The sequence below is a fragment of the Neoarius graeffei genome, chromosome 10, assembly GCF_027579695.1.
Source record: "Neoarius graeffei isolate fNeoGra1 chromosome 10, fNeoGra1.pri, whole genome shotgun sequence".
In the NCBI taxonomy this organism is placed as follows: domain Eukaryota; kingdom Metazoa; phylum Chordata; class Actinopteri; order Siluriformes; family Ariidae; genus Neoarius; species Neoarius graeffei.
Window position 1 is genome coordinate 60,653,241 of NC_083578.1, and position 26,252 is coordinate 60,679,492.

At 39.9% G+C, this 26,252-nt stretch overlaps 1 protein-coding gene across 2 annotated transcripts; it reads right to left on the bottom strand.

Moving 5' to 3' along the window:
• Positions 1-3,596: 3,596 nt before the first annotated feature.
• On the bottom strand, positions 3,597-19,350 carry dclre1b (DNA cross-link repair 1B). Of its 2 annotated transcripts, XM_060932001.1 has the most exons (5): positions 18,601-18,677; positions 12,380-12,480; positions 11,364-11,529; positions 11,064-11,246; positions 3,597-5,353 (listed from the first exon to the last, which is right to left on the bottom strand). In XM_060932001.1, exons 3-5 carry the CDS (start codon positions 11,482-11,484, stop codon positions 4,149-4,151), a joined length of 1,509 nt encoding a protein of 502 aa, XP_060787984.1. In that variant the 5' UTR covers positions 11,485-11,529; positions 12,380-12,480; positions 18,601-18,677; the 3' UTR covers positions 3,597-4,148. The 2 variants fall into 2 exon arrangements, with proteins under 2 accessions (XP_060787984.1, XP_060787983.1); XM_060932000.1 differs by lacking the exon at positions 12,380-12,480 and having other exon boundaries at positions 18,601-19,350.
• Between the last annotated feature and the right edge of the window lie 6,902 nt (positions 19,351-26,252).

The following is a 26,252-nucleotide window of genomic DNA, read 5'->3' on the forward strand; positions in this document are numbered from 1 at the left end:
ATCTGCTGGTACCTCATATAGTGAAGGTGACATCAGAGGGCAGAGCCTTTTCTTACAAAGCCCTACAGCTGTGGAACAGCCTTCCAAGTAGTGTTCGGGAATCAGACACAGTCTCAGTGTTTAAGTCTAGGCTGAAAACATATCTGTTTAGTCAAGCCTTTTGTTAATAGTGTTTATGAGGTAAAGGAGTACATCTGGAGGGTCCTCAGACATAGAGTGTTTTGGTAAACTGGGATGTATGGATGCTGTCAGTCCCCCACTCGCTTGCTCACTCCAGTTTGTTGACGGTGAAGAGGCTGGGCTTTATGTCCTGGGGCGCCCTCATGCCTATGCTACCTTCTCGCTCTCCCCTTTTAGTTATGCTGTCATAGTTAGTTTTGCCGGAGTCCCTGCTTGCGCTGAGTGCAAAATGTATACTGTTCCTACTCATCAGGTCTGTCCCTCTGAGTTACATGTCAATCCTGAGATCGAGATGCTGACCTCTTCTGCTCCTCGGACCTGCCTCATCCATCCTGGTGCCCTATGTCTGGTTGGAGTCTCATCACATCGCTCCTGTGGAGGACAGCCCCATATGGACATTTGAAAGTCACACTTGGAAGATGTTCTGGACACTTATAGTAATGCTTTTATGGCTGAGGACTACAGTTGACTTGCTAACTTTAGGACTGTAGTTGTCATGAACAGTTTTCCACTCAAGTTTCCATCAATGAAGAGTTATAACATCAACGAAACAGACTTCATGTTAAAACTGTTAACAGACAATGTGATTATAACATTTTTATCACCCAAATGGGGATGGGTTCCCTTTTGAGTCTGGTTCCTCTCAAGGTTTCTTCCTCATGTCGTCTGAGGGAGTTTTTCCTTGCCACAGGCTTGCTCATTGGGGATAGATTAGGGATAAAATTAGCTCATGTTTAAAGTTATTAAAATTCTATAAAACTGCTTTGCAACAATGTCTATTTTTAAAAGCGCTATAGAAATAAACTTGACTTGACTTATCAGGAATTAGCGTCTCAGAACAATTTGCATCCCTGTGTGAAATGTGTAGACAAAGTACAGAATCTGTAGATACTTATCTATTATGTGTAGAAAGGGAAAAATTACTGAGGAGGAAGACCAAAGAGGGTGGCATGGTGGTGTAGTAGTTAGCACTGTTGCCTCCCAGTAAGAAGGTCCTGGGTTTGAGCCCAGTGAGGGCCTTTCTGTGTGGAGTTTGCATGTTCTCCCCATGTCTGCGTGGGTTTCCTCCGTAGTCCAAAGACATGCAGGTTAGGTTAATTGGTGGCTTTAAATTGACCATAGGTGTGAATGGTTGTTTGTCTCTGTGTCAGCCCTGCGCTAACCTGGCGACTTGTCCAGGGTGTACCCTGCCTCTGGGATAGGCTCCAGCTTGCCTGCGACCCTGCAGAACAGGATAAGTGGCTACAGATAATGGAAGGATGGAAGACCAAAGACTAAATAACATTGCTTGTTATTTACTGCCATCTATTGCCACACCATTAGACTTACAGATATGCCAGTCAAAGCTGGCTGCAAAAGCTGGACGTCATAGAAAATCAAGTTGTCAAATTTAAAATCTTGAGGATATTTAGAGGATCCATGCCCATTGCTCCATTACTCTTGCTCTGTCCATAGTGTTAACTCATAAAAAGGTAGTTAACAAGTGGTAATCTGACTACATTATTATTATTTTTTAAATCAGAACCTTCATAGATGTCGTAAATTTCCATAATTCACCCCCACTACCCATATCTTAGGGCTGTTAATAACTGACTTAAATCCATATTCTAAGTAATCATTAGCATTTAAATTTTTTTTATTATTTTTTTATATTTTATTTTTCTTGCTTTTTCAGTCTAATACATTATTTATTTAATAACACTCACTACTAAAAACTTCATGATTGACTTTTAAAGAAAGCTAAACAAGAAAACAAACAAAAAACAGTTCAAGACAGTCATTATTCTGCTTATTTCCCCATACAGTTCTGCCACATTTTCATAGGGGAGTTGATTCGCAATTTTAATACCACTGTATTAAGTGCTTGTAACCATTCACTACAATGACTTTCCAGAACTGAAACTGAGAAACCTGTGATTTAAAGTAGAAGTTGTTGCTCATTTCTAGTTACACATATGCATTACTCAATTTACATTAATAAATAACATCTATGGGGTGGCACAGTGGGGGGAATCATAGCCTCATAGTGCCAGTGTTCCCAGTTTGATCTTAAGCTTAGGTTACTGTCTGTGTGGAGTTTTGCATGTTTTCCCCATGTTTATGTAGGTTTCTTCCCACTGTTCACAACTGGCTTTGCTAAATTAGGTGCCCCTAGGTGTGAATGATGGACTGATGTTCCATTCCCCTTGTGCCCAGTGTTAGCAGGACAGGCTCCTGAGAGTCTATGACCCTGACCAGTTACTGAAAATGAATGAATGGATGAATGAAATAACGTCCCTTAAAAATAGACGGCCTTTCGATTTCATAAAATCGGTGAAATTTAGTTCCCCCAGAAATTTGGTCATTGTGATATGTTTATTTCTGTAATATCTATAAATAAATAAATAAATAAATAAATAAAACCCAGGCCATTCTGTGGCTGGGAAGTTATTTAATTTGAGGGGATTCCTGAGCAAATAATGTGCATGAAATCGCTTGCTTCGCACAGTCAAGAAAACAGAGGAAGTCCCTGTGCACGTGCGCAGGTTTACCTTGACTGTGCACTGACAGTTATGTCATCTTGTCACTAAACGAACAGCTGATCACACCAAGGTACTCGCTGACTGCCGATATTTATTAGTTTGGTCCTGTGTTTCCTTTCCTTTGCAGCATAATAGCTTTTCTTCTTGCTTTCCGTTACTGTAGTTGGTCTTTCATGTTTTATTCGCACACTCACGTCCTCCATTTTCCTCTCCTGTTTCAAATTTGTATCCCACAACGCCTTGTGTGAACGGGGAAAGCCCACCATGTGATGCATGACGTGGTATCTTGTTTTGCGTCATGGTGAAGCAGGAAAAAACAGTGGCCCTAAATTCATTAATTGTTCTATTTAAAAAGAAATAATTAATAAAATAAATAATAATAAAATTGGAAGTCTGTGATTCGAATTCAGTAGCTTTCGGTCCACTAAACAAAAATAATTGGGTGTCAGGGAAAATTGTTTTTATGGCCTACACTTGAAAAATCTGAAAGGCAGTACAGCTTTAACATGTCTTGATGGATTAAGATTAGATTCACTAGAATCTGAACCCAAATTAAAAAATGTCACGCTCTTAAAAAAATCAAAATTCACCTCTTAGAAACTGAGGTCTTGCAACACATTACAGTGTAAAGTTACAGTTTTGCACCTTATATTCATGTGCTGTAAATGACTGAGTTAATAATATAACATACAACACAATCAGCGTAGTATTCCTCCGATGTTGACCATATGACCAATGGTAATGATTAACTAACAACCAAAATATTAAGACCTTTTGAACCTTCTGAACTTTTAGTAAAAGTCCGTCTGAGGTTTTTGCAACATGATGTTGTGTGTACACTTTCAACATTAAATACATTAACTAACATATAAAATGGCAAAAAGAATAAAATCATTCTCATTACTAACATTTTAATACCATACTGGTGTTCATACTGTTGAAAAGACAATCAGATAAACACCCATCCAGGCACAATAACAAGACACATAATGGGTTTGGTTTGATGCACAATAAGTCAAAACATGATGTTGCAGTCGGAAGGAACATGGTCTAAATAAGTGACACACATCATGATAAATTGGAAAATACTGAACACACCAGAGAAGAATTTTAACACTTTGTGTAACAAATTGATGTAAAATAAGCAAGTTGTATTAGATATCTTTAGAGAGTATAGTGGTTGCTATTGTTGCAAAATCAACACAAAGGCTTAGATGAAGCCAGAAGGAAGGAGTCCTGCTATGCTAACTTTCTCCAGATCTGATTCAAAGAAGGAAAACAGTGAGTATAATTATTAATACATTTATATCACATTCAAACAGGGAGACTTTCAATTGATTTCTTTCACTATTAATGTATTATTATATACTATTTGACCATTTCTGATGCTTGTAATGATGGACAGTATATGTCTTGCTTTTTCATTGCCCTAAATATTTTAGATACCTATTTGGATTTGAATCTCTGTATTGCAGCCTCAAACACATCACCCTCGGCTTTTGACGTATTGATTGGTGCAAGTGGATACACCTCTTGTAGACCTTGAATGATTCCGTACTGACATGTGAGTTCTTCCTCTGGAATCGTGAAGTTGTTGAGTAGCCACTGCTCTGTCTCCTCTCTCTCGACTGTATCCGATGAATCAGGAGGCATTTCAGATGGTGTTAAAGCTGCTAAAGCCATTCCACAGCTGCTATTATGAAGACTAATGCTGTCCATTGATGAGCACATGACTCTGGAGTTAATGTTTCCTATTTGGGGACTCCTCTTCTGAGGATTTTTATTATGAGTCACAGCAGTAACTCTACCACAGACTTTGCTTATGCTATTACTATTAGGTGATCTTGATCCTTTCAGGGCAATGAGGGAATCAGTCTCGTTTAGAGGGAGACTATCAATCGTGATTGCATCCCCTGATGTGACGTGTGCCAGATTTAGACTCTTAGGGTGTTGAGTGTTAACATCATGTGTGAGGTCTGTGCTCATGTCGAACAGAATGCAATCAGAGTCTCTATCCGGTTCAGAATCGACGTCTGCTACATCATCATCTGCCTCCATAGCAGCTGAATCTTCATCATCATTCCGATTAGGGAGTCTGGGATTCTTTCCAGGTGATTCGAACACAACTCCTTGAGGCAGCATGTGCAAAGGACGATGAAGAAAGCTTCTTCTGAAAGTAAAAGGCTGAACATTAGGCTTTGCCCTCATGTAGTGCTGTACTGACTCGGGTATCACCACCTCATGTCGCTTCCTGCGGTGGCTGAGAAAAGAGGAGAAGTTTGGCATACAGCTGCCTACAATTGGCACTAGTGAGACAGGACGCAAAGCTGAAACAAAGTCCTCCAGCTCCTGGTAGGAGGAGTGGTCTGAGTAGGGCACAACATGGACATTAGGGTGGTAGGACACCACTGGGCGGCTGGTGGGCAGTATGGCAATGGTAGGCCGCTCTTTATTCCAGGCCAGCAGGTTGGACGCGGTGACCTCGGACTGAGCAACAGCACGGAGACGCCCCGAGCCTGGTTCTGTGCTGAACACATCAGGCAGTTCCAGTACCCGTAGGGTCTCTAGACGCTCCATATCTACCTCCACCCAGGTCTTAAACTCCAGCGCCAGCTGTACGAGCAGAGACTCTTTCCCAAGAGCATACATGCCTGTGTGCAGATACATTCAGACCATACCATATTCATATTTTCTATATTAAAAAGCACACAAAAATATTCTTCTTTATTTTAACCCCAACTGCTCCCTGGGCACTGTAGTATAGATGCCCACTGCTCTGGGTATATGTGTGTGTGCATGTGTGTGTTCACTGGTTCAGATGGGTTAAATGCAGAGAGGAATTTCACTGTGCTTAAGTGTATATGTGATAAATAAAGTTCTTCTTCAACATTTCAGGGCCAAAAAAATGTGCAGAGCCTCCTAATCCAGACCATACAGTACCAGTCAAAAGTATGTACACCCTGACTAATTCATAGGTTTTTCTGTATTTTGACTATTTTCTACATTGCAAAACAATACTAAAGACATCATAGCTATGAAATAACATCTGAAACATGTATGGAATTATGTGGTAAACAAAAAAGTGTTTAAAGAACAAAATCTCATTATCTCTAGCCGCTTTATCCCGTTCTACAGGGTCGCAGGCAAGCTGGAGCCTATCCCAGCTGACTACGGGCGAAAGGTGGGGTACACCCCGGACAAGTCGCCAGGTCATCACAGGGCTGACACACAGACACAGACAACCATTCACACTCACATTCACACCTATGGTCAATTTAGAGTCACCAGTTAACCTAACCTGCATGTCTTTGGACTGTGGGGGAAACCGGAGCACCTGGAGGAAACCCACGCGGACACGGGGAGAACATGCAAACTCCACACAGAAAGGCCCTCGCTGGCCACGGGGCTCGAACCCGGACCTTCTTGCTGTGAGGCGTAAAAACATATTAAAAAACAAAATATGTTTCATATTTTAGATTCTTCATAGTATCCAGCATTTACCTTGATGACGCTTTGCACACTATTGGCATTATCTTAACCAGCTTCATGAGGTAGTCACCTGGAATGCTTTTCAGTTAACAGGTGCCTCGTCAAAAGTTAATTAGTGCAATTTTTTGCCTTCTTAATGTGTTTGAGATCAAAGAGTAAATAGTAAATAATAAAAATACAGTAAATAGCCCTATTCCACAACTGTAGTAATTCGTGTTGTCATGAACCACTCAGCTAAGTAAAGAGAAACAACATCTATCATTACTTTAAGACAGTGTTTCTCAAACTTTTTTATCCATTAAAAAAAATAATAATCGCAGACCACCTAACCCCCTAAATATCCCGAACAAAAAACAATGAGCCTACTTCAATAGTATATTACTAATTACACAGTAATGAAATGACAGTTTTACAAATAGTATAGTCAACTCACTCAATGTTGCCCTTATCTTAATGGGAAGAATGGTGCTGCTTATTCTGATACATCAGTGAAGTAATGTCTGGCTCCAAACTGAACAGTTTTAATCTCATACTGGGGGCCACATTGATCCAGTTGTGCCGCTTTGTTTTCTCAAACAAAGAATCATCATGTCTTTGCACTCTGTCCTTGCTTGTGTCAGATGGTTCTTGTGCTTTTCTTTTGACTCACCCGGTCTTCACCCACCAATCCATTATCTTTTTGACAGTTTGATGCCAAGCATAATTTGGTTACTCGTAGTTTCTCAGCATTTCACATTCCCTCCACATTCAGAGGTGACCTTGATATGAAAGTGTAACCTAAACTGATGTTGCTATAGGCAGTGTAGCAAAACTGTTGGCTTGCTTAATGTCAGACAAATTCAAATAACAGGCTACTATTTGAATTTACATACAACTTTATTCAATATAGAAAATAACTCATCTGTGCTACTCAGAACTTTGCTTTTGGAGTCACGTAGGCGATTTGAGAAACACTGATAAAACGTGATATTTTACGATATTAACTCGCGGACCACCAGTGGTCCATGGACCACACTTTGAGAAACAGTGCTTTAAGACATGAAGTGATTTATTAATTAATAAAAATAAAGAAAAAACACTGAATTACAAGGCATGTCCAAATTTTTGATTGGTACTGTACATGCCTGTGAGCAGAGGATTCATTATACTGTTTATAGCCTAAAGAACCCAATTACAGCCAAACCCAATTTTATGGCTGTTTGACAGAATTCAGCCACAGGGACATTCATTTTCCCAGACCACCACATATACAGTGGATATAAAAAGTGTACACACCCCGTTAAAATGATAGGTTTTTCTGATGTAAAAAAAATTAGATCACGATAAAAAATTTCAAAACTTTTCCCACCTTTAATGTGACCTATAACCTGTACAATTCAATTGAAAAACAAACAAATATGTTAGGGGGAAAAACATACATAAATAAATAATGTGCAATAAGCTGGTTGCATAAGTGTGCACACCCTTAAACTAATACTTTACTGAAGCACTTTTTGATTTAATTACAGCATTCAGTCTTTTTGGGTTCACACCTGCCATCAATTAAAATGACTCTGATTCACCCCAAATAAAGTTCAGACATTTATTCAGTTGCATCCTCCAGCAAAAGCCAGCGTTCACAGAGAGCTTACAAAGCAGCAAAGGGATCTCATTGTTGAAAGGTATCAGTCAGGAGAAGGGCACAAAAAAATTTCCACGGCATTACATATACCATGGAGCACAGTGAAGACAGTCATCAAGAAGTGGAGAAAATATGGGACAACAGAGACATTACTGAGAACTGGACGTCCCTCCACAATTGATGAAAAGACAAGACGAAAACTGGTCAGGGAGGCTGCCAAGAGGCCTACAACAACACTGAAGGAGCTGCAGGAATTTCTGGCAAGTACTGGTTGTGTACTACATGTAACAGCAATCTCCCGTATTCTCCATATGTCTGAACTATGGGGTAGGGTCGCAAGACAGAAGTCTTTTCTTACAAAGAAAAATATCCAGGCCCAGCTAAATTTTGCAAAAAAATACATCAGCTCTCCCAAAAGCATGTAGGAAAATGTTTTATGGTCTGATAAAACCAAGGTTGAACTTTTTGGCCACAATTCCAAACGGTACAGTATGTTTGGTGCAAAAACAACACTGCACATTACCAAAAGAACACCATACCCACGGTGAAGCATGGTGGTGACAGCATCATGTTTTGGGGTTGTTTTTCTTCAGCTGGAACAGGGGCTTTAGTCAAGGTGGAGGGAATTATGAACAGTTCTAAATATCAGTCAATTTTGGCCCAAAACCTTCAGGTGTCTGCTAGAAAGCTGAAGAGGAATTTCATCTTTCAGCATGACAATGACCCCAAGCATACATCGAAATCAACAAAAGAATGGCTTCACCAGAAGAAAATTAAAGTTTTGGAATGGCACAGCCAGAGCCCAGACCTAAATCCAATTGAAAATCTGTGGGGTGACCTGAAGAGGGCTGTGCACAAGAGATGCCCTCGCAATCTGACAGGTTTGGAGCGCTTTTGCAAGGAAGAGTGGGCAAATATTGCCAAGTCTAGATGTGGCAGGCTGATAGACTCTGACCCAACAAGACTGAATGCTGTAATTAAATCAAAAGGTGCTTCAACAAAGTATTAGTTTAAAGGACATGGGACATGGATTTTTTTTCTGGGTATAATTATGTATAAAGGACATAAGAAATGCCATCTAAATCACTGCAGGGCGTCAAAAATGTGAAAATCATCACATTATTCAACTTTTTTATACATCAGCGTAAAACAATGATTCGTTAATTAGCTAGGTGGTCACATGACCCGTGACATCACAAAAACTTTCCAAGGAGCCAGCGCTTGGGAATCTAATGTAAACAGGTTACCGAAATGGACACCATCGACAGTGACATTCCCGATGTTTCACAGAGATGTGAAGTTAGACCCTATCAATTCGAACCAATAGCTGGAAATTCACATGAACATAGATCTTGTCTTTACTCTGATGGGTCAGATGATTCTGAGTGAGAGTTCATTCAATCCCCATGAAACTGAAAGCGGTCGGCTCGATAACACTTCCTGGTAAGTTAAAAACAATTCTGCTCAAAGGCCAATGATCTGTTGAAAGAAGTATTATTTTTGTATCATACATTGAAAGTTCATCATAGATCTAGCTAAAGTCCGTTGCAAGCTAGTTTTTTTTTGCTGATATTTTTCGAGATTGATTGAGATACAATGCTTCCAGAGTCCGAGATGAAAACATTCAAAATGGCGAAACGAGTCAGAATTATGATAATCAATAATTGATACACCCAAAATTATAATACTAATCCTTACCTCGGCTTTCAGTCGCTTAGCGAATGCACCTCGGCATTTTTCCGCATGAGGCCCATGGTAAAACCACACTTCCAGGAGGAGCTGCCGTCTGCCTCCCAAGCCGGCCGAGAGCGCTCCTCGTCGGGCACGGCCAGGTGGGCGAATGCCCTGGTCCGTCCGCCCTGTCTAAAAAATAATGGTACAACTCCGAGTGAAGGTATCAATGCGCTGTCGAAGCGCGCAGAAGGTGTTAGCACGCCTGTCATTATAGTGCGGACTTTCCATAGCATAGAAAATCGCTACGTTTCAATTTGTGTAACTGAACTTGTTTCATGTCACTGGTCATATAAACCTATGTAAACAGGAAAAACGCGGAAGAGTTTGGTCGCATCTAACTACAGCCCCAAAAAATACCATTGGCCATGCTGAGCCTAGCTACATTGCTAACAGGAGTGACAGCGCGTCTGACTGACTGGGAGGTCGCGCAAAGCTCGGAGAGGTACGGATCAGTTCGTCTCAATTCAGATAAGAGCATATTTCATTATGGAAGTACGGTGGACTGTTCCTATTTAAATGTCCATTAATGTTACAGGATTTCTTGACTGTCTCTACAGTTGTAGGAATGTTAGGCCCTGTATATTATGGCGCTATCACTGCCTCCATGAACCCAGCTATACGGCCTCTTAAATTTGGCTTGACAATTAATATCGCTCAGTACCTGAGTATTAATGTTGAAAGAATCCTCAGTGAAATGGTCCGAACACAGTTTGTGGGAAACAGTAGGTGCAAAGTTTTTTCTACGGCAGTAGTGAGCCCACACTTTCCTCAGCTTCGGGTCCTTGGGGAATGCAAAAAAACTTACTCCAGGGCATTTCCCATTGGAATTATTGCAACCATAAGCAGCACAATACACCATGATGTTCAATGTACTGTACGTTAAAGACTATAAAAACAATTTTCTTGTCATTCACTTCTCCATTCATCTACCCGCTTGTGCTGTGCCCGAAAGTTTTTGTGACGTATGATCACGTGACAGCGGCTCTTCCGGTTGTAAAATATGCATATCGGAGCTCGAGCAGAAATGCCATATAATCATCACGAATATAACGATTTTGCTGAATTTAATAGATGATTTTGTATTTGTTGATGCAATTAATTCATATTTTTAATGGAAAGAAACTGATATAGCGTGCATTTATGTTTCATGTCCCATGTCCTTTAAGGGTGTGCACACTTATGCAACCAGCTTACTGTATGTTTTTTATTTTTTACGTTTTTCCTCCTAACAGATTTGTTTGTTTTTCAATTGAATTGTACAGGTTATAGGTCACATTAAAGGTGGGAAAAGTTTTGAAATTATTGATCGTGGTCTCATTTTTTTACATCAGAAAAACCTATCATTTTAATGGGGTGTGTACACTTTTTATATCCACTGTATAACATGCTGCATATTACCTGCATTTTCGTATCATCTTATTCCTTCTCAGCTGAGCTCGTAATTAATGAAGCTTTAAGAGATGCAACAGAATTCAACATGTGACATATTTTAAAAGGTTATAAACTGTGAATCTCACCGATGACCACAGTGTAATTTGGATGGTCTCGTATGATCTCCTTCATCTGCTGACAAGCTCGCTGGCGAGTAGGAATTGAACGTGTAGGGTCACAGTTAGTGTTGTCCAAATAAAGCACATCAATAGTGGTATTATTCCTAAGACATGGCTCACGCAGCATTGATGGAGTGTATCGGAAGTCACCTGTTATAAAGTGGAAAAAATGGTTAAGAACTGAGTGCAAATAAGCTTTCTGTTTACTAGTTTACAGACTACTTTACTCACATATAAATGTTAAAATAAATTTGAACCAAAGCATACCAGTGTAGAGAATAGTGCCAAAATAGCCCTCGAAAAAAAACATAACAGCCCCAGGACAGTGGTTGGCATCAATAAGGGTAACGGTCAATTTTTCCTTCCCAATGTCATCCAAAGGCAACATGTGCGGCTCCCCAACCTCCAAAGGCTGAATCCATTTTTCATTTACCTGCATAATGAAGAATATCAAATGCAATAAAACTGTGGAAAACTTATCTCAGAATACAATAAACATCATTGTATGTTTATAGACTGCAAGTTGATTACGATGAAATCTCCTCGTGTTGTCAAATATAGTACCAGTCAGAAGTTTGGACACCCCTACTTATTCATAGGTTTTTCTGTATGTTGACTATTTTCTACATTGTAAAACAATACTGAAGACATCAAAACTATGAAATAACATCTGGAACATATATGGAATTATGTGGAAAAACAAAAAGTTTTAAAACAAAACACATTCTTCAAATAGCCACCATTTACCTTGATGACGCTTTGCACACTACTGGCATTATCTTAATCAGCTTCATGAGGTAGTCACCTGGAATGCTTTTCAATTAACAGGTGTGCCTCATCAAAAGTTAATTAATGCAATTTCTTGCCTTCTTAATGTGTTTGAGATCAAACATCCATCCAACCATTATCTGTAGCCGCTTATCCTGTGCAGGGTCGGAGCTCGCCCGGCTGACTATGAACGAGAGGCAGGGTACACCCTGGACAAGTCACCAGGTCATCGCAGGGCTGACACATAGAGATAAACAACCATTCACACTCACATTCACACCTACAGTCAATTTAGAGCCACCAATTAACCTAACCTGCATATCTTTGGACTGTAGGGGAAACTGGAGCACCCGGAGGAAACCCACGCAGACACGGGGAGAACATGCAAACTCCACACAAAAAGGCCTCCATCGGCCGTTGGGCTCGAACCCAGAACCTTCTTGCTGTGAAGCGACAGTGCTAACCACTACACCACCATGCCACCCCAATAAAACATCTTTTACTCAATTTACTACCTTACTCCTGGTCTCATCTGCCTCATTTCCTGAATCCAAGCAGTCAATTTCAGATAGTTCTCCATTTATCAGAAGCTCAAGGAAGTCCGTGACTTGATACTCTAAAAGTACATTGTAAAAAATTTATTTGATGATGATTAACATTGTCACACTACATATTACCTCTGAAATGCTTAGAGAAATTCACAACCTCGTATACGAACACTAAATCATCCACCGTCTGCTGTTGTCTTTCAGGACCTGATAGCCATTGTGATGGACATTAAACTTTAAAAAAATCCTGTGCTTTACAGCTTTGAAATATATTCAAATTAACTTTAAGTACTACCACTTGATAAGATTAAGATTATACAGTGGTGCTTGAACGTTTGTGAATCCTTTAGAATTTTCTGTATTTCTGCATAAATACGACCATCATCAGATTTTCACACAAGTCCTAAAAGTAGATAAAGACAACCCAGTTAAACAAATGAGACAAAAATATTATACTTGGTCATTTATTTATTGAGGAAAATGATCCAATATTACATATCTGTGAGTGGCAAAAGTATGTAAACCTCTAGGTTTAACAGTTAATTTGAAGGTGAAATTAGAGTCAGGTGTTTTCAATCAATGGGATGACAATCAGGTGTGAGTGGGCACCCTGTTTTATTTAAAGAACAGGGATCTATCAAAGTCTGATCTTCACAACACATGTTTGTGGAAGTGTATCATGGCACGAACAAAGGAGATTTCTGAGGACCTCAGAAAAAGCGTTGTTGATGCTCATCAGGCTGGAAAAGGTTACAAAACCATCTCTAAAGAGTTTGGACTCCACCAATCCACAATCAGACAGATTGTGTATAAATGGAGGAAATTCAAGACCATTGTTACCCTCCCCAGGAGTGGTCGACCAACAAAGATCACTCTAAAAGCAAGGCGTGTAATAGTCTGTGAGGTCACAAAGGACCCCAGGGTAACTTCTAAGCAACTGAACGCCTCTCTCACATTGGCTAATGTTAATGTTCATGAGTCCACCATCAGGAAAACACTGAACAACAATGGTGTGCATGGCAGAGTTGCAAGGAGAAAGCCACTGCTCTCCAAAAAGAACATTGCTGCTCATCTGCAGTTTGCTAAACATCACGTGGACAAGCCAGAAGGCTATTGGAAAAATGTTTTGTGGATGGATGAGACCAAAATAGAACTTTTTGGTTTAAATGAGAAGCATTATGTTTAGAGAAAGGAAAACACTGCATTCCAGCATAAGAACCTTATCCCATCTGTGAAACATGGTTTGGGCCTGTTTTGCTGCATCTGGGCCAGGACGGCTTGCCATCATTGATGGAACAATGAATTCTGAATTATACCAGTGAATTCTAAAGGAAAATATCAGGACATCTGTCCATGAACTGAATCTCAAGAGAAGGTGGGTCATGCAGCAAAACAATGACCCTAAGCACACAAGTCGTTCTACCAAAGAATGGTTAAAGAAGAATAAATTTAATGTTTTGGAATGGCCAAGTCAAAGTCCTGACCTTAATCCAATCGAAATGTTGTGGAAGGACCTGAAGAGAGCAGTTCATGTGAGGAAACCCACCAACATCCCAGAGTTGAAGCTGCTCTGTATGGAGGAATGGGCTAAAATTCCTCCAAGCCGGTGTGCAGGACTGATCAACAGTTACCGGAAACATTTAGTTGCAGTTATTGCTGCACAAGGGGGTCACACCAGATACTGAAAGCAAAGGTTCACATACTTTTGCCACTCACAGATATGTAATATTGGATCATTTTCCTCAATAAATAAATGACCAAGTATAACATTTTTGTCTCATTTGTTTCACTGGGTTCTCTTTATCTACTTTTAGGACTTGTGTGAAAATCTGATGATGTTTTAGGTCATATTTATGCAGAAATATAGAAAATTCTAAAGGGTTCACAAACTTTCAAACACCACTGTATTTAGTGCAGATATATTAAGCTAGCATAGACATAAACTCGTATTTGAAAGGTGAGAAAGGTGCTTGCTCCTCCTCCTATCCACATAGTGAGCCATAGATCTTGTGTGATGGCTGAAACTTTCTGAGAGCAAGTTACAGGTCATGACTTCATTGCAATTGGATAATCAGGAACCAACCAGTAACTACATATAAGCATTATTCAAATTGAAAAAAAAATAAAAACATGCATTTTTATTGGTTTAAACCAAAGAATATGTCATATCCATTCCAGTGGACGCAGGGTCTGAAGGGGTTAATAAAAAATAAAGAAAAAACACTGAATTAGAAGGCGTGTCTAAACTTTTGACTAGTATTATATACTCTCAGCTCCAGTCCTGGGGACCCAGTGTCCTGCACATTTTCAAGCTTTCCAAATCAACACACCTGATTCACCTGATCGGTGTTTGATGGGACCATTACCTCACTGCTGACTTAGGCCAAATAAAAAAGATAGTGTGTTTCCGGTAACCCGACCGATTGAGAATTTCCGCGTCAAATTTGCCGACCGTAAAGTTTTTATTACAAATTTCCCTCGATATTTTAGTGTAAGCGGCGTTAGTTTGTCATAATTTTTTGTTTCAACGCATTCAGTTGTGAAAGAAATGATAAAAAGTAAAATGTTTCGCCACTTCTATCAGCCCTCCTGCATAAACATGGAAGCGCACTTGTATACTGAAGGGATTTGATTTATTTCGCAATAAAAACATATACATAACATGTGAACATATCATATAAATATAAATATTGCGGAGGATAAACACAAAAAGTAAAAAAAAACCTTATTTCCATTGTGGTCCTCGGATCAGGAAGGGAAAACTGAGCCGAGCCGCCATTTTGGATCCTCATTCAAGGCTGTAATGCAAATTGCTTTCTCTTCAGTATACAAGTGCACTTCCATGGCAGGGAAAAACATTACATTTTGCCACCTATGTAGTCCCCTATTTATACAAATAGGAGTCATTCAGGATTCAGCCATGTTTTTGCTCGGTGTTTTTGCTCGATCCAAGTTCTACAGTAGGCTAGGCTAGGCCGTCTGCTTTTAATGCAAGTAGCCTAGGACGTTATTTTCACGTTATTTCTTGATAAGGTGTTTTCACGTTATTACATGAAAATATCATGAAATATCGCTTCCGTAGATCATAACTCGAACTCTCGCGATATTTTTTTTTTATTCGTTTAAAGATTTAAAACACTTTTATTTTATTATGATGTGTGGTATAAAGGATTCTGTGCCAAAATACTATTTTGTAAGATGTTTACTTGTGTTAATTTTTTCGAACAAAATAAAAAAAAAATAAGAAAAAAAAAAACTTTTTCCTACCTACCGACCTTATTTTAGTATTTCATGTTACCGGAAACACACTATTTTTTTTTTTTTGGCCTTATCAAAATACCAATTAAAATCAATTTCCATCTATTATTGTCTTTTTTGTTTAACCCTCTAGTTCCTTACTTCAGTGGTCCTCATCCCAGTGGACTCCTCCTTAAACATACTAAAGCAACCTGGCAACATGGACAGCACTGAAAACTTTTCGGCTGTGTAATCTGCCACGTTACATTGCTACATCTGGTACCACTCATAGCGAGTTCAAAATTTTATTATACATGAACAGCTCTGAAACATGCAGAAGAACATGGTATTGCTGATCAGAAGTAAACTAAAATCTCTTTATTTATCTTTATTTAAATCTCTCTTTTTTGGCAAAGTAGTGCTGCATGCCGTGATAGCCGAGGGTTGGGGTTTTTTTTGGCTCAACAAATTGTCTTTCCTTACAGCCACTCATCTCATCTCATTATCTCTAGCCGCTTTATCCTGTTCTACAGAGTTGCAGGCAAGCTGGAGCCTATCCTAGCTGACTACGGGCGAAAGGCAGGGTACACCCTGGACAAGTCGCCAGGTCATCACAGGGCTGACACATAGACACAGACAACCATTCACACTCACATTCACACCTACAGTCAATTTAGAGTCACCAATTAACCTAACCTGCATGTCTTTGGGGGAAACCGGAGCACCCGGAGGAAACCCACGCAGACATGGGGAGAACATGCAAACTCCGCACAGAAAGGCCCTCGCTGGCCACGGGGCTTGAACCCAGACCTTCTTGTTGTGAGGCGACAGCGCTAACCACTACGCCACCGTGCTGCCCCATAATGATAACATGATAAGAGATTTTATGGAAAATCTGTTCACAATCATATCTTTCTAAGCAAGAAATGGTTTTAAATGGTTGATTAATACCATGACATTTTTAGACTCGGTTATCATACAATGAAAATTTTCCTCGAGTAAGAGTAAGGATCTTGAAAGCAAAAAAAAAACAAAAACAAAACTTGATAATTCAAAACTTGATATTCACAGCATGTGATAACTTTTTTTAGTTGCAGTATTCAAGATAATGGTATTAAATCAAAATTTCACTCTGTATGGGGTATCTTTTGACCCTAAAAAAAGCATCGAAAAATTGGCTGTTTAACTCTGAATGCAAAATCTTTTATGAGGAAAGAAAAGTCAGTCACGAAATTATGTCAGAAAAAACCTGAACTTTCATTTCTTAAAATTCAAACTAAGATTTCTCTGAAGCCACATTGTTATAATCGGGGTGATGATTTTTAAATATGGTTTTCAGTACATTTTGCCTTGGATTCCATACTTTAGCAATAATCACTGAGCTGACAAGTTAAGGCAGTCTTCATAATTTCATAATTTTGGCCTCTCTGCTGAAGAATTGCCCAAAGGTACACAGAAGTGGGCCTTTGAAATCTCCAACGCAGGTACCAGCTGCTAAAATACAGTCAGAGTTGGTCAAACTGGTAGACCATGTTATTTTACAGCTTCCTTTGAATTCACTTAAACTGATTAATACATGTTTGTGATTTTCTTTGTTCACTTTATTAAGAACACCTGTACATTCATGCAGTTTTCCAATTAGCCAATTATGTGGCAGCACTGCAATGTTTCAAGTATTTCAGAAACTTTTTAAATTCCTGGAGTTTTCATACACAACAGTCTCTAGAGTGTACACAGAATAGTGCAAAAAAAAAAAAATACAATGAGGAGCAATTCTACAGGGGTTATGCATTGTTGATGGGAAAGGTCAGAGAAGAATGGCTGGATTAGTGCAAGTTAGAGGATTATAGGTTACTATAACTCAAGAAGGTTGTTGGTTACTACAACTCAAATAACGACTCTTTACAACCGTAGTGAACAGAAAATCATCTCAGAATGTACAGCATGCTGAACCTTGAGGTAGATGTCAGCCATGAACAAAAATTTGAGTGGGCACTGACTCACTTGGACAGAAGATTAGGGGGAAAAAAACATCATCTGGTCTTTATCCAGTTTTGGATAAGTGCATGCATGAGCAGGGGTACAGGTGTTTTTATGAAAGTGAATGCATGATGTGGTAGTATTAATGTTGGAGGAGGTTATGTTTTTGCCTCTTCCTTTGTTTGTCTGTCTTTTCTCAAAGTAACTCAAAAAGTAGTGAATGGATTTTAAGGAAATTTTGAGGAAAGGTGGACCATGGACCATGGCCAAGGAACGATTTATTACAATTTGATGCAAATCTGGATATGTATGTGGATCCAGGATTTTTTTTATCTGTTTCCAACATAACTCAAAAAGTGGTGAATGGATTTTGATGAGATTTGGTGTACAACTTTAGTATTATCTTAGGTTCAAGTGATATGATTTTGATGTTGATAATAAGAGCGGAGTAGTGGTTAGCGCTGTCGCTTCACAGCAAAGAGGGTCCTGGGTTCAATCCCAGTGGCTGATGAGGGCCTTTCTGTGCGGAGTTTGCATGTTCTCCCCGTGTCTGCGTGGGTTCCCTCCAGGTGCTCCAGTTTCCCCCCCCAGTCCAAAGACATGCAGGTTAGGCTAATTGGTGGCTCTAAATTGACCGTAGGTGCGAATGTGAGTGTGAATTGTTGTTTGTCTCTGTCAGTCCTGTGATGACCTGGTGACTTGTCCAGGGTGTACCCCACCTCTCACACATAATCAGCTGGGATAGGCTCCAGCTTGCATACGACCCTGTAGAACAGGATAAGCGGCTACAGATGATGGATGGATGTTGATAATATGTGGCTTGGCAGAGATCCTGAGTGCACTGTTTCCCTTCTACAAGCACATACCAGTTGGCAAAGATGGTCTACCAGTTTGATAAGCTCGGCCTGTATTTTGCCAGTGGACTGAGAAGATTGAGAGCTGCATGTCCTTTGCAGGAGCTCAGGACTCACCTGTAGTTTGAGTTTGAGAAGCTTGGCAGTGAGAGGAGAGCAGTATATGGGTCGGTGGCTCCAGGTGGATGTGAGGCCAGATGTGTGATCTGAGTGCATGTGTGAGAGGAAGAAAAGCCGGACGTGGCTGCACTTTCTAAGCTGCCAGCAGTCCACAGCTATAGGGGTGTGAGGAATGATTTTACCATTCATCTCCTCTGTTACTGCGAAAACCTCAAGTTTCAACAAGGCCGGTTTGTCCCGCTCAAGCACTTGCAGCGGCCATTTCACATCTCACTGACTGTACCGGATATGAACTTCTCCTGCGTTGTTATAGTAACACATGGACTTAACATCCCAGTAAATACAGGGTGCTGTTCGGCTAGTCAACTAAAATCATTCCTCGTTAGCGAGGGCTCTGTGTGATTTCATTTCATGCACTTATTTACACATTTGCAACAAAAAAAACCCAAACAAACAAAAAAATATGTGACGCATTAGAATATAAAGTGTTCTTAGCAACGCAGTTTTGAGATATGAGACTGAAAAGCTAGGTGCTATTATGCTACCTAGCTTAGCTAGCAGTGCAGTACAGTGAAAAATCCAGCTTTGTCTATCGGGTTTAAACTAGCCAGCTACAGTAATCATGCATTCGCAATCTAAAGCATCCGGTTATCGTTTGAGTGCCTTTAATAAAATATCCAAAAAACCCAAACCATCCTGATACATAAGTAGCGCTAAACACACCGCCCCGCTGCATAACTGATTTGTTTGGGCCGCCAAGAAAAAATGAAACATTTCCCGTTGGCTGATGCAGTTCTTAAAGGCACATCATCAGGTTACTGAAAGTCCACCACAGAAGCTGAGTCGTTAAAAAATTAATTACATTTGATTATTTAATGACTTATTAATTGTTTGTTATTGAATTGTTAACGCTGCGTGTGCTGTAACAAAACAAATAGAAGTTTTATACTGACACACTTCTTATTCTCTACTGATGATAAACTCACATTTTAAACCACACACACACACACACACATATATATATATATATATATATATATATATATATATATATATATATATATATATATATATATATATAAATATATATATTATCTTTCACCTAAATGAATGACCAAATTCTGGTATTTATGCCACAGCATGGCATTTTTCGCAGTAACCACAAGAGGGAGACAAAACATAAGCGCAGCGCCTGCTAATGCACTAATTAGAGTATAAGCCTCGTTATTATGCACCTTATGTGGTGTAATTATACAGAGAATATGGAGCCCTTTGGGTCTCTGCCATAATTACATTTTAATAGGGACATATTGTTAACTGCATGTTACAAGATGGGACTTACACCAATCTTCTACGACGTATGCAAACTAGCCACTGGTCTGCTTATGCCACCCTGGAGGAGATCCACGAGGACTTACCACCCGTCCCTGTAAGACGTAGACAGAGGAGACTGCTATTCACTGGGCACTGTTTCCAAGCCCAAGGAGAAGCTATATCTCCTCTGGAGCCCAATCCACCACCCAGTGAAATCTTGAAAATTCAAGAAATTTCAAGATTTCAAGATTTTCTTGAATTCAAGAATTCAAGAAAATTCCCTGCCACAATCTCTAGGGACACTGAGATTGGGGTACAAGATCTCCATGGGTGATAGAAAGGTGTGTTGTGATGTTGTAAGAGGAATCTTGGCCAAGACTGAAGGATGATGGTTAACTGCATGCATTTGGGGTCAGGCAAAGTTCACCTTCTGTCAGTTGGTTGACTTTGACCTGGGCGTTTCATGGCTGGCAAACACCTGAATTCCTCACCAATCATATTAATACATAAATAGTATTGTAAATAGGATGATTGCATAAGAACTGCAAATTGCGATGGAAGTGAAGTGCCATTCCAGTGTACAGTAATGTTGTCTGATGTCAGGATAGTAATTTGCTAAAATAGTTTTTGAAGCTTGTGCACTAAAGAAGGCATATCATTCAGTCTCAAGTAAAATGCAGGCATCGAGCTTTTTAAATATTCAGATAACATGCTTTGTACACATAACATATAGCTTAGTAGTCTACAATTTGAACAGTTTTTACTTTTACATTACTGCACACACAAGATGCATGGGATAAAAATTAAATTATCTCTGCAACAAATTTTCTGTTTAAAAGTTTGAATGTGTTCCATGTAATTTTTCTCCATAATAATCTGAAAATGAGGGTCAAAACCTTGTACGTGTACAACCCCGATTCCAAAAAATTTGGGACAAAGTACAAATTGTAAATAAAAACGGAATGCAATGATGTGGAAGTTTCAAAATTCCATATTTTATTCAGAATAGAACATAGATGACATATCAAATGTTTAAACTGAGAAAATGTATCATTTAAAGAGAAAAATTAGGTGATTTTAAATTTCATGACAACAACACATCTCAAAAAAGTTGGGACAAGGCCATGTTTACCACTGTGAGAGATCCCCTTTTCTCTTTACAACAGTATGTAAATATCTGGGGACTGAAGAGACAAGTTGCTCAAGTTTAGGGATAGGAATGTTAACCCATTCTTGTCTAATGTAGGATTCTAGTTGCTCAACTGTCTTAGATCTTTTTTGTCATATCTTCCATTTTATGATGCGCCAAATGTTTTCTATGGGTGAAAGATCTGGACTGCAGGCTGGCCAGTTCAGTACCCGGACCCTTCTTCTACGCAGCCATGATGCTGTAATTGAGGCAGTATGTGGTTTGGCATTGTCATGTTGGAAAATGCAAGGTCTTCCCTGAAAGAGACGTCGTCTGGATGGGAGCATATGTTGCTCTAGAACCTGGATATACCTTTCAGCACTGATGGTGTCTTTCCAGATGTGTAAGCTGCCCATGCCACATGCACTAATGCAACCCCATACCATCAGAGATGCAGGCTTCTGAACTGAGCACTGATAACAACTTGGGTCGTCCTTCTCCTCTTTAGTACAAATGACACGGCGTCCCTGATTTCCATAAAGAAATTCAAATTTTGATTCATCTGACCACAGAACAGTTTTCCACTTTGCCACAGTCCATTTTAAATGAGCCTTGGCCCAGAGAAGACGTCTGCACTTCTGGATCATGTTTAGATACGGCTTCTTCTTTGAACTATAGAGTTTTAGCTGGCAACGGCGGATGGCACGGTGAATTGTGTTCACAGATAATGTTCTCTGGAAATATTCCTGAGCCCATTTTGTGATTTCCAATACAGAAGCTTGCCTGTATGTGATGCAGTGCCGTCTAAGGGCCCGAAGATCACGGGCACCCAGTATGGTTTTCCGGCCTTGACCCTTACGCACAGAGATTCTTCCAGATTCTCTGAATCTTTTGATGATATTATGCACTGTAGATGATGATATGTTCAAACCCTTTGCAATTTTACACTGTCGAACTCCTTTCTGATATTGCTCCACTATTTGTCAGCGCAGAATTAGGGGGATTGGTGATCCTCTTCCCAGCTTTACTTCTGAGAGCCGCTGCCACTCCAAGATGCTCTTTTTATACCCAGTCATGTTAATGACCTATTGCCAATTGACCTAATGAGTTGCAATTTGGTCCTCCAGCTGTTCCTTTTTTGTACCTTTAACTTTTCCAGCCTCTTATTGCCCCTGTCCCAACTTTTTTGAGATGTGTTGCTGTCATGAAATTTCAAATGATCAATATTTGGCATGAAATTTCAAAATGTCTCACTTTTGACATTTGATATGTTGTCTATGTTCTATTGTGAATACAATATCAACTTTTGAGATTTGTAAATTTATTTAATTCCGTTTTTATTTACAATTTGTACTTCGTCCCAGCTTTTTTGGAATCGGGGTTGTAGTTCAGATTTGTGTACAATGTGTAAAGACAAGACAGGGTACATTTGTTACAATGATCATCATCATGTCATTGTTGTAACACTCATCTGATATGCAGTAAACAAATCTAGCGTATGTACTATACAGTATAGTAACTGAAGTTATATATATCTAGCTAGAGCAGCGGCTACAATTATCGACAGTCCATAATTATTGACACCTTTTCAGATTTACCAATAAAAAACAATTTTACAAAAGTGAGTTTCAGTTACAGCAGTTATTATTGGTTAATTAATCAACCGGAAGCCCCCCATGCCCCTTTGATCTTGTCGTCTGATGACGCAGCTCGTTACCTGAGATGGAATTTTTTTCAGCACGATCAGCAATTTGAGGAAAACTCGGACGTTATCAATCACAGGTAAGCATAGTGGAAAGGTCATGAACATGTTTTTACTTATCAAATTCACCAATATTTCATGATATCCTTGTCGAAACCTACTTTGTTTCTTACTCTTTCATTTGACAGTCGCCATTTTGTATCTAAACGTGCATTTGAGAAGTCACGTGAGTTGTTGATAATAGTGATCACTTTCACTGGTGTTCACCATTATCGACACCCTGTGGAATTAAGTGGCATTTACAACTGTTCTGTATCGATCTTTGTGTAACATTGTTGAAGTAGATGAAGTACTTTAAAAAAATAAAAGTGCTGTGATTTATAACATTTTTTTCTGATTCATAACAGAATGGAATGTTTATAGAGTATTTGGAATCCTATTGCAATAAACAGAATTAGACCAGAATTAAATTTCTAGCATATAAAAAAAATACAGGGCGGCACGGTGGTGTAGTGGTTAGCGCTGTCGCCTCACAGCAAGAAGGTCCGGGTTCGAGCCCCATGGCCAGCGAGGGCCTTTCTGTGTGGAGTTTGCGTGTCCGTGTGGGTTTCCTCCGGGTGCTCCGGTTTCCCCCACAGTCCAAAGACATGCAGGTTAAGTTAACTGGTGACTCTAAATTGACCGTAGGTGTGAATGTGAGTGTGAATGGTTGTCTGTGTCTATGTGTCAGCCCTGTGATGACCTGGCGACTTGTCCAGGGTGTACCCTGCCTTTTGCCCATAGTCAACTGGGATAGGCTCCAGCTTGCCTGCGACCCTGTAGAACAGGATAAAGTGGCTAGAGATAATGAGATGAGATGAGATGAGATGAGATGAGATAAAAAAAAAATACATGCTTGAAATATTCAGATTTTTCTATTCCACTGAGGATTTTTTTTTCAGTTTGTTGTGAGGGGCGGCACGGTGGTGTAGTGGTTAGCGCTGTTGCCTCACAACAAGAAGGTCCGGGTTCGAGCCCCATGGCCGGTGAGGGCCTTTCTGTGCGGAGTTTGCATGTTCTCCCCGTGCCTGCGTGGGTTTCCTCCGGGTGCCCCGGTTTCCCCCACAGTCCAAAGATATGCAGGTTAGGTTAACTGGTGGCTCTAAATTGACCGTAGGTGTGAATGTGAGTGTGAATGGTTGTCTGTGTCTATGTGTCAGCGCTGTGATGACCTGGCGACTTGTCCAGGGTGTAGCCCGCCTTTCGCCCGTAGTCAGCTGGGATAGGCTCCAGCTTGCCTGCGACCAACAGGATAAAGCGGCTAGAGATGATGAGATAAGATTGTTGTGAATGTCTACCACATATTACAATATCAGTGGACATTTTATATTTTGGTTCAAGGAATGACATGCGACCTTTGACCTGGATTTTCATGCAGTTACAATATCAATCGCCTGTTGAAATGTATTGGTAAACTACAAAACTAGACATTAATACAAACAACAATGAATAATTAACAAAATGTGATCTACAAAAATACTTAGTGGGTAGAAAGTGGAACAAAAAGATTTTCTGACACAGGTTAAACATTATCAGTTCATTTGTTTAAAACATTAGAATTACTTCCTCATTTACATAAGCACCGATGTCAATATATAAAAGATATTTTGTTCTAAATATAAGTCTGTGTAAAACAAATTGTAAATAAAAACTATGTTTTGTTAACTTAATACCACATATCAATTTTTTTTTTTTTTTAGCAATAATCATCTGGATGGGGGCGGCACGGTGGTGTAGTGGTTAGCGCTGTCGCCTCACAGCAAGAAGGTCCTGGGTTCGAGCCCCGGGGCCGGCGAGGGCCTTTCTGTGTGGAGTTTGCATGTTCTCCCCGTGTCCGCGTGGGTTTCCTCCGGGTGCTCCGGTTTCCCCCACAGTCCAAAGACATGCAGGTTAGGTTAACTGGTGACTGTAAATTGACCGTAGGTGTGAATGTGAGTGTGAATGGTTGTCTGTGTCTATGTGTCGGCCCTGTGATGACCTGGTGACTTGTCCAGGGTGTACCCCGCCTTTCGCCCGTAGTCAGCTGGGATAGGCTCCAGCTTGCCTGCGACCCTGTAGAAGGATAAAGCGGCTAGAGATAATGAGATGAGATGAGATGAGATCATCTGGATGTTGATAATTGTGGAACAGTGTCGATAACTGTGGACAAAGGTGTCGATCAGTGTGGAACGGTGTCACATGATCTGATATGCTAAGTAATCAGGAATCAACTAATTTTTTTTTCAGTGGAAGTTTGAGTAATTATTCATGCACAGTTTACATATTGAAAGTCTTTTCTATTTTTGCAATGGCCAAAAGATCGTTAAGGTGCCAATAATTGTAGCCACAGCTCTATTTGTGTCCACTTTTTATTTTCTTCTTTTCTGTTAGTGACCAGAGATTCATTTTGAAATCTATCTCCAAGATAGATACACAGTATGGAACAAGTATGAAAAGTATAGAATTTGATTTTAGTAATTTCAAAGTTTGGATAAAGTATGGAAAAAAGGAAAATAGAGTATGGAAAATATTTCTGTTTCCAGACTATTGCCCTTAATTTTATATTTTAGGAAAGAAAGTAAGACAAAATGTTCAAATCAGTGTGAGTTTGATGTCGTTGTTGAAGTTAAGCAAGACAAGATGTGTGTGCGATATGTCTAAGGTGATTTCTGTGGCACCTGCCATCAGTGAACTATCTGACATTTGCATGTCGGGCTACATCATACCTATGCAGAACTAAAAAATAAAAAATAAAAAAGTTGTCATGAGCACACATTGCAACACTACAAATATAAAAATGGGTAACTGTAAATTTTCAGAGAGCTGGCAAGTTTTGCTGGTGTTGTGGAGCGGCCCCCAGGCGTGAATGATGGCAAATATCGTGTATGTATGTCTCTGTGTATTTGTGTATCTGCATGGCAATCATTTGTCTTTTGTCTGTCTCAGTGTGTGTGTGTCTGTGAGTTTCTATGTGTGTATACTGTATGTGTTAGAACAGATGTGTATGAGGACATAATTGCCCATACTTAGTGTGTGGTGCACTCGCGCAAGACTTCTTAGCCTGATATCTGTCTTGCTACTATGTTTTATATTCATACTTGGACATGTGTGTATGGATGCCTCGGTCACTTAACCAGTCTTTTTGTCTGTGTTTCCATTGTTCTGTGTGCGTGTGTGTTTCAGTTCCTCTGTGGGTGGGGTTGCATGTATTTGAGTGATGGCATGTATGAAGAAGCCTTTATTTGTTACAGGCACACACACTCAAGCACAGCAAATTTCTTCCTCTGCATTTAACCCATCTGAAGCAGTGAACACACCCATGCAATGAGCAAAGAGCACACACACATACCCAGAGCAGTGGGCAGCTTTGCAGTTGGGGGTTAGGTGCCTTGCTCAAGGGCACTTCAGCCATGATACAGAGGGAGGGGAAAGTGCTGTTCATTCACTCAACTCCCCTCACGTTTTTCCTGTCGGTCCCGGGAATTG

Coding starts and splice junctions, on each gene's coding strand:
- dclre1b (XM_060932000.1), bottom strand. CDS start 18,792: ATGAATGGTAAAATCATTCCTCACACCCCTATAGCTGTGGACTGCTGG. Junction 11,247..11,363: donor TGGCACTATTCTCTACACTG/GTATGCTTTGGT, acceptor ACTTTATAACAG/GTGACTTCCGATACACTCCA. Junction 5,354..11,063: donor AAATTACACTGTGGTCATCG/GTGAGATTCACA, acceptor ATCTGCACACAG/GCATGTATGCTCTTGGGAAA.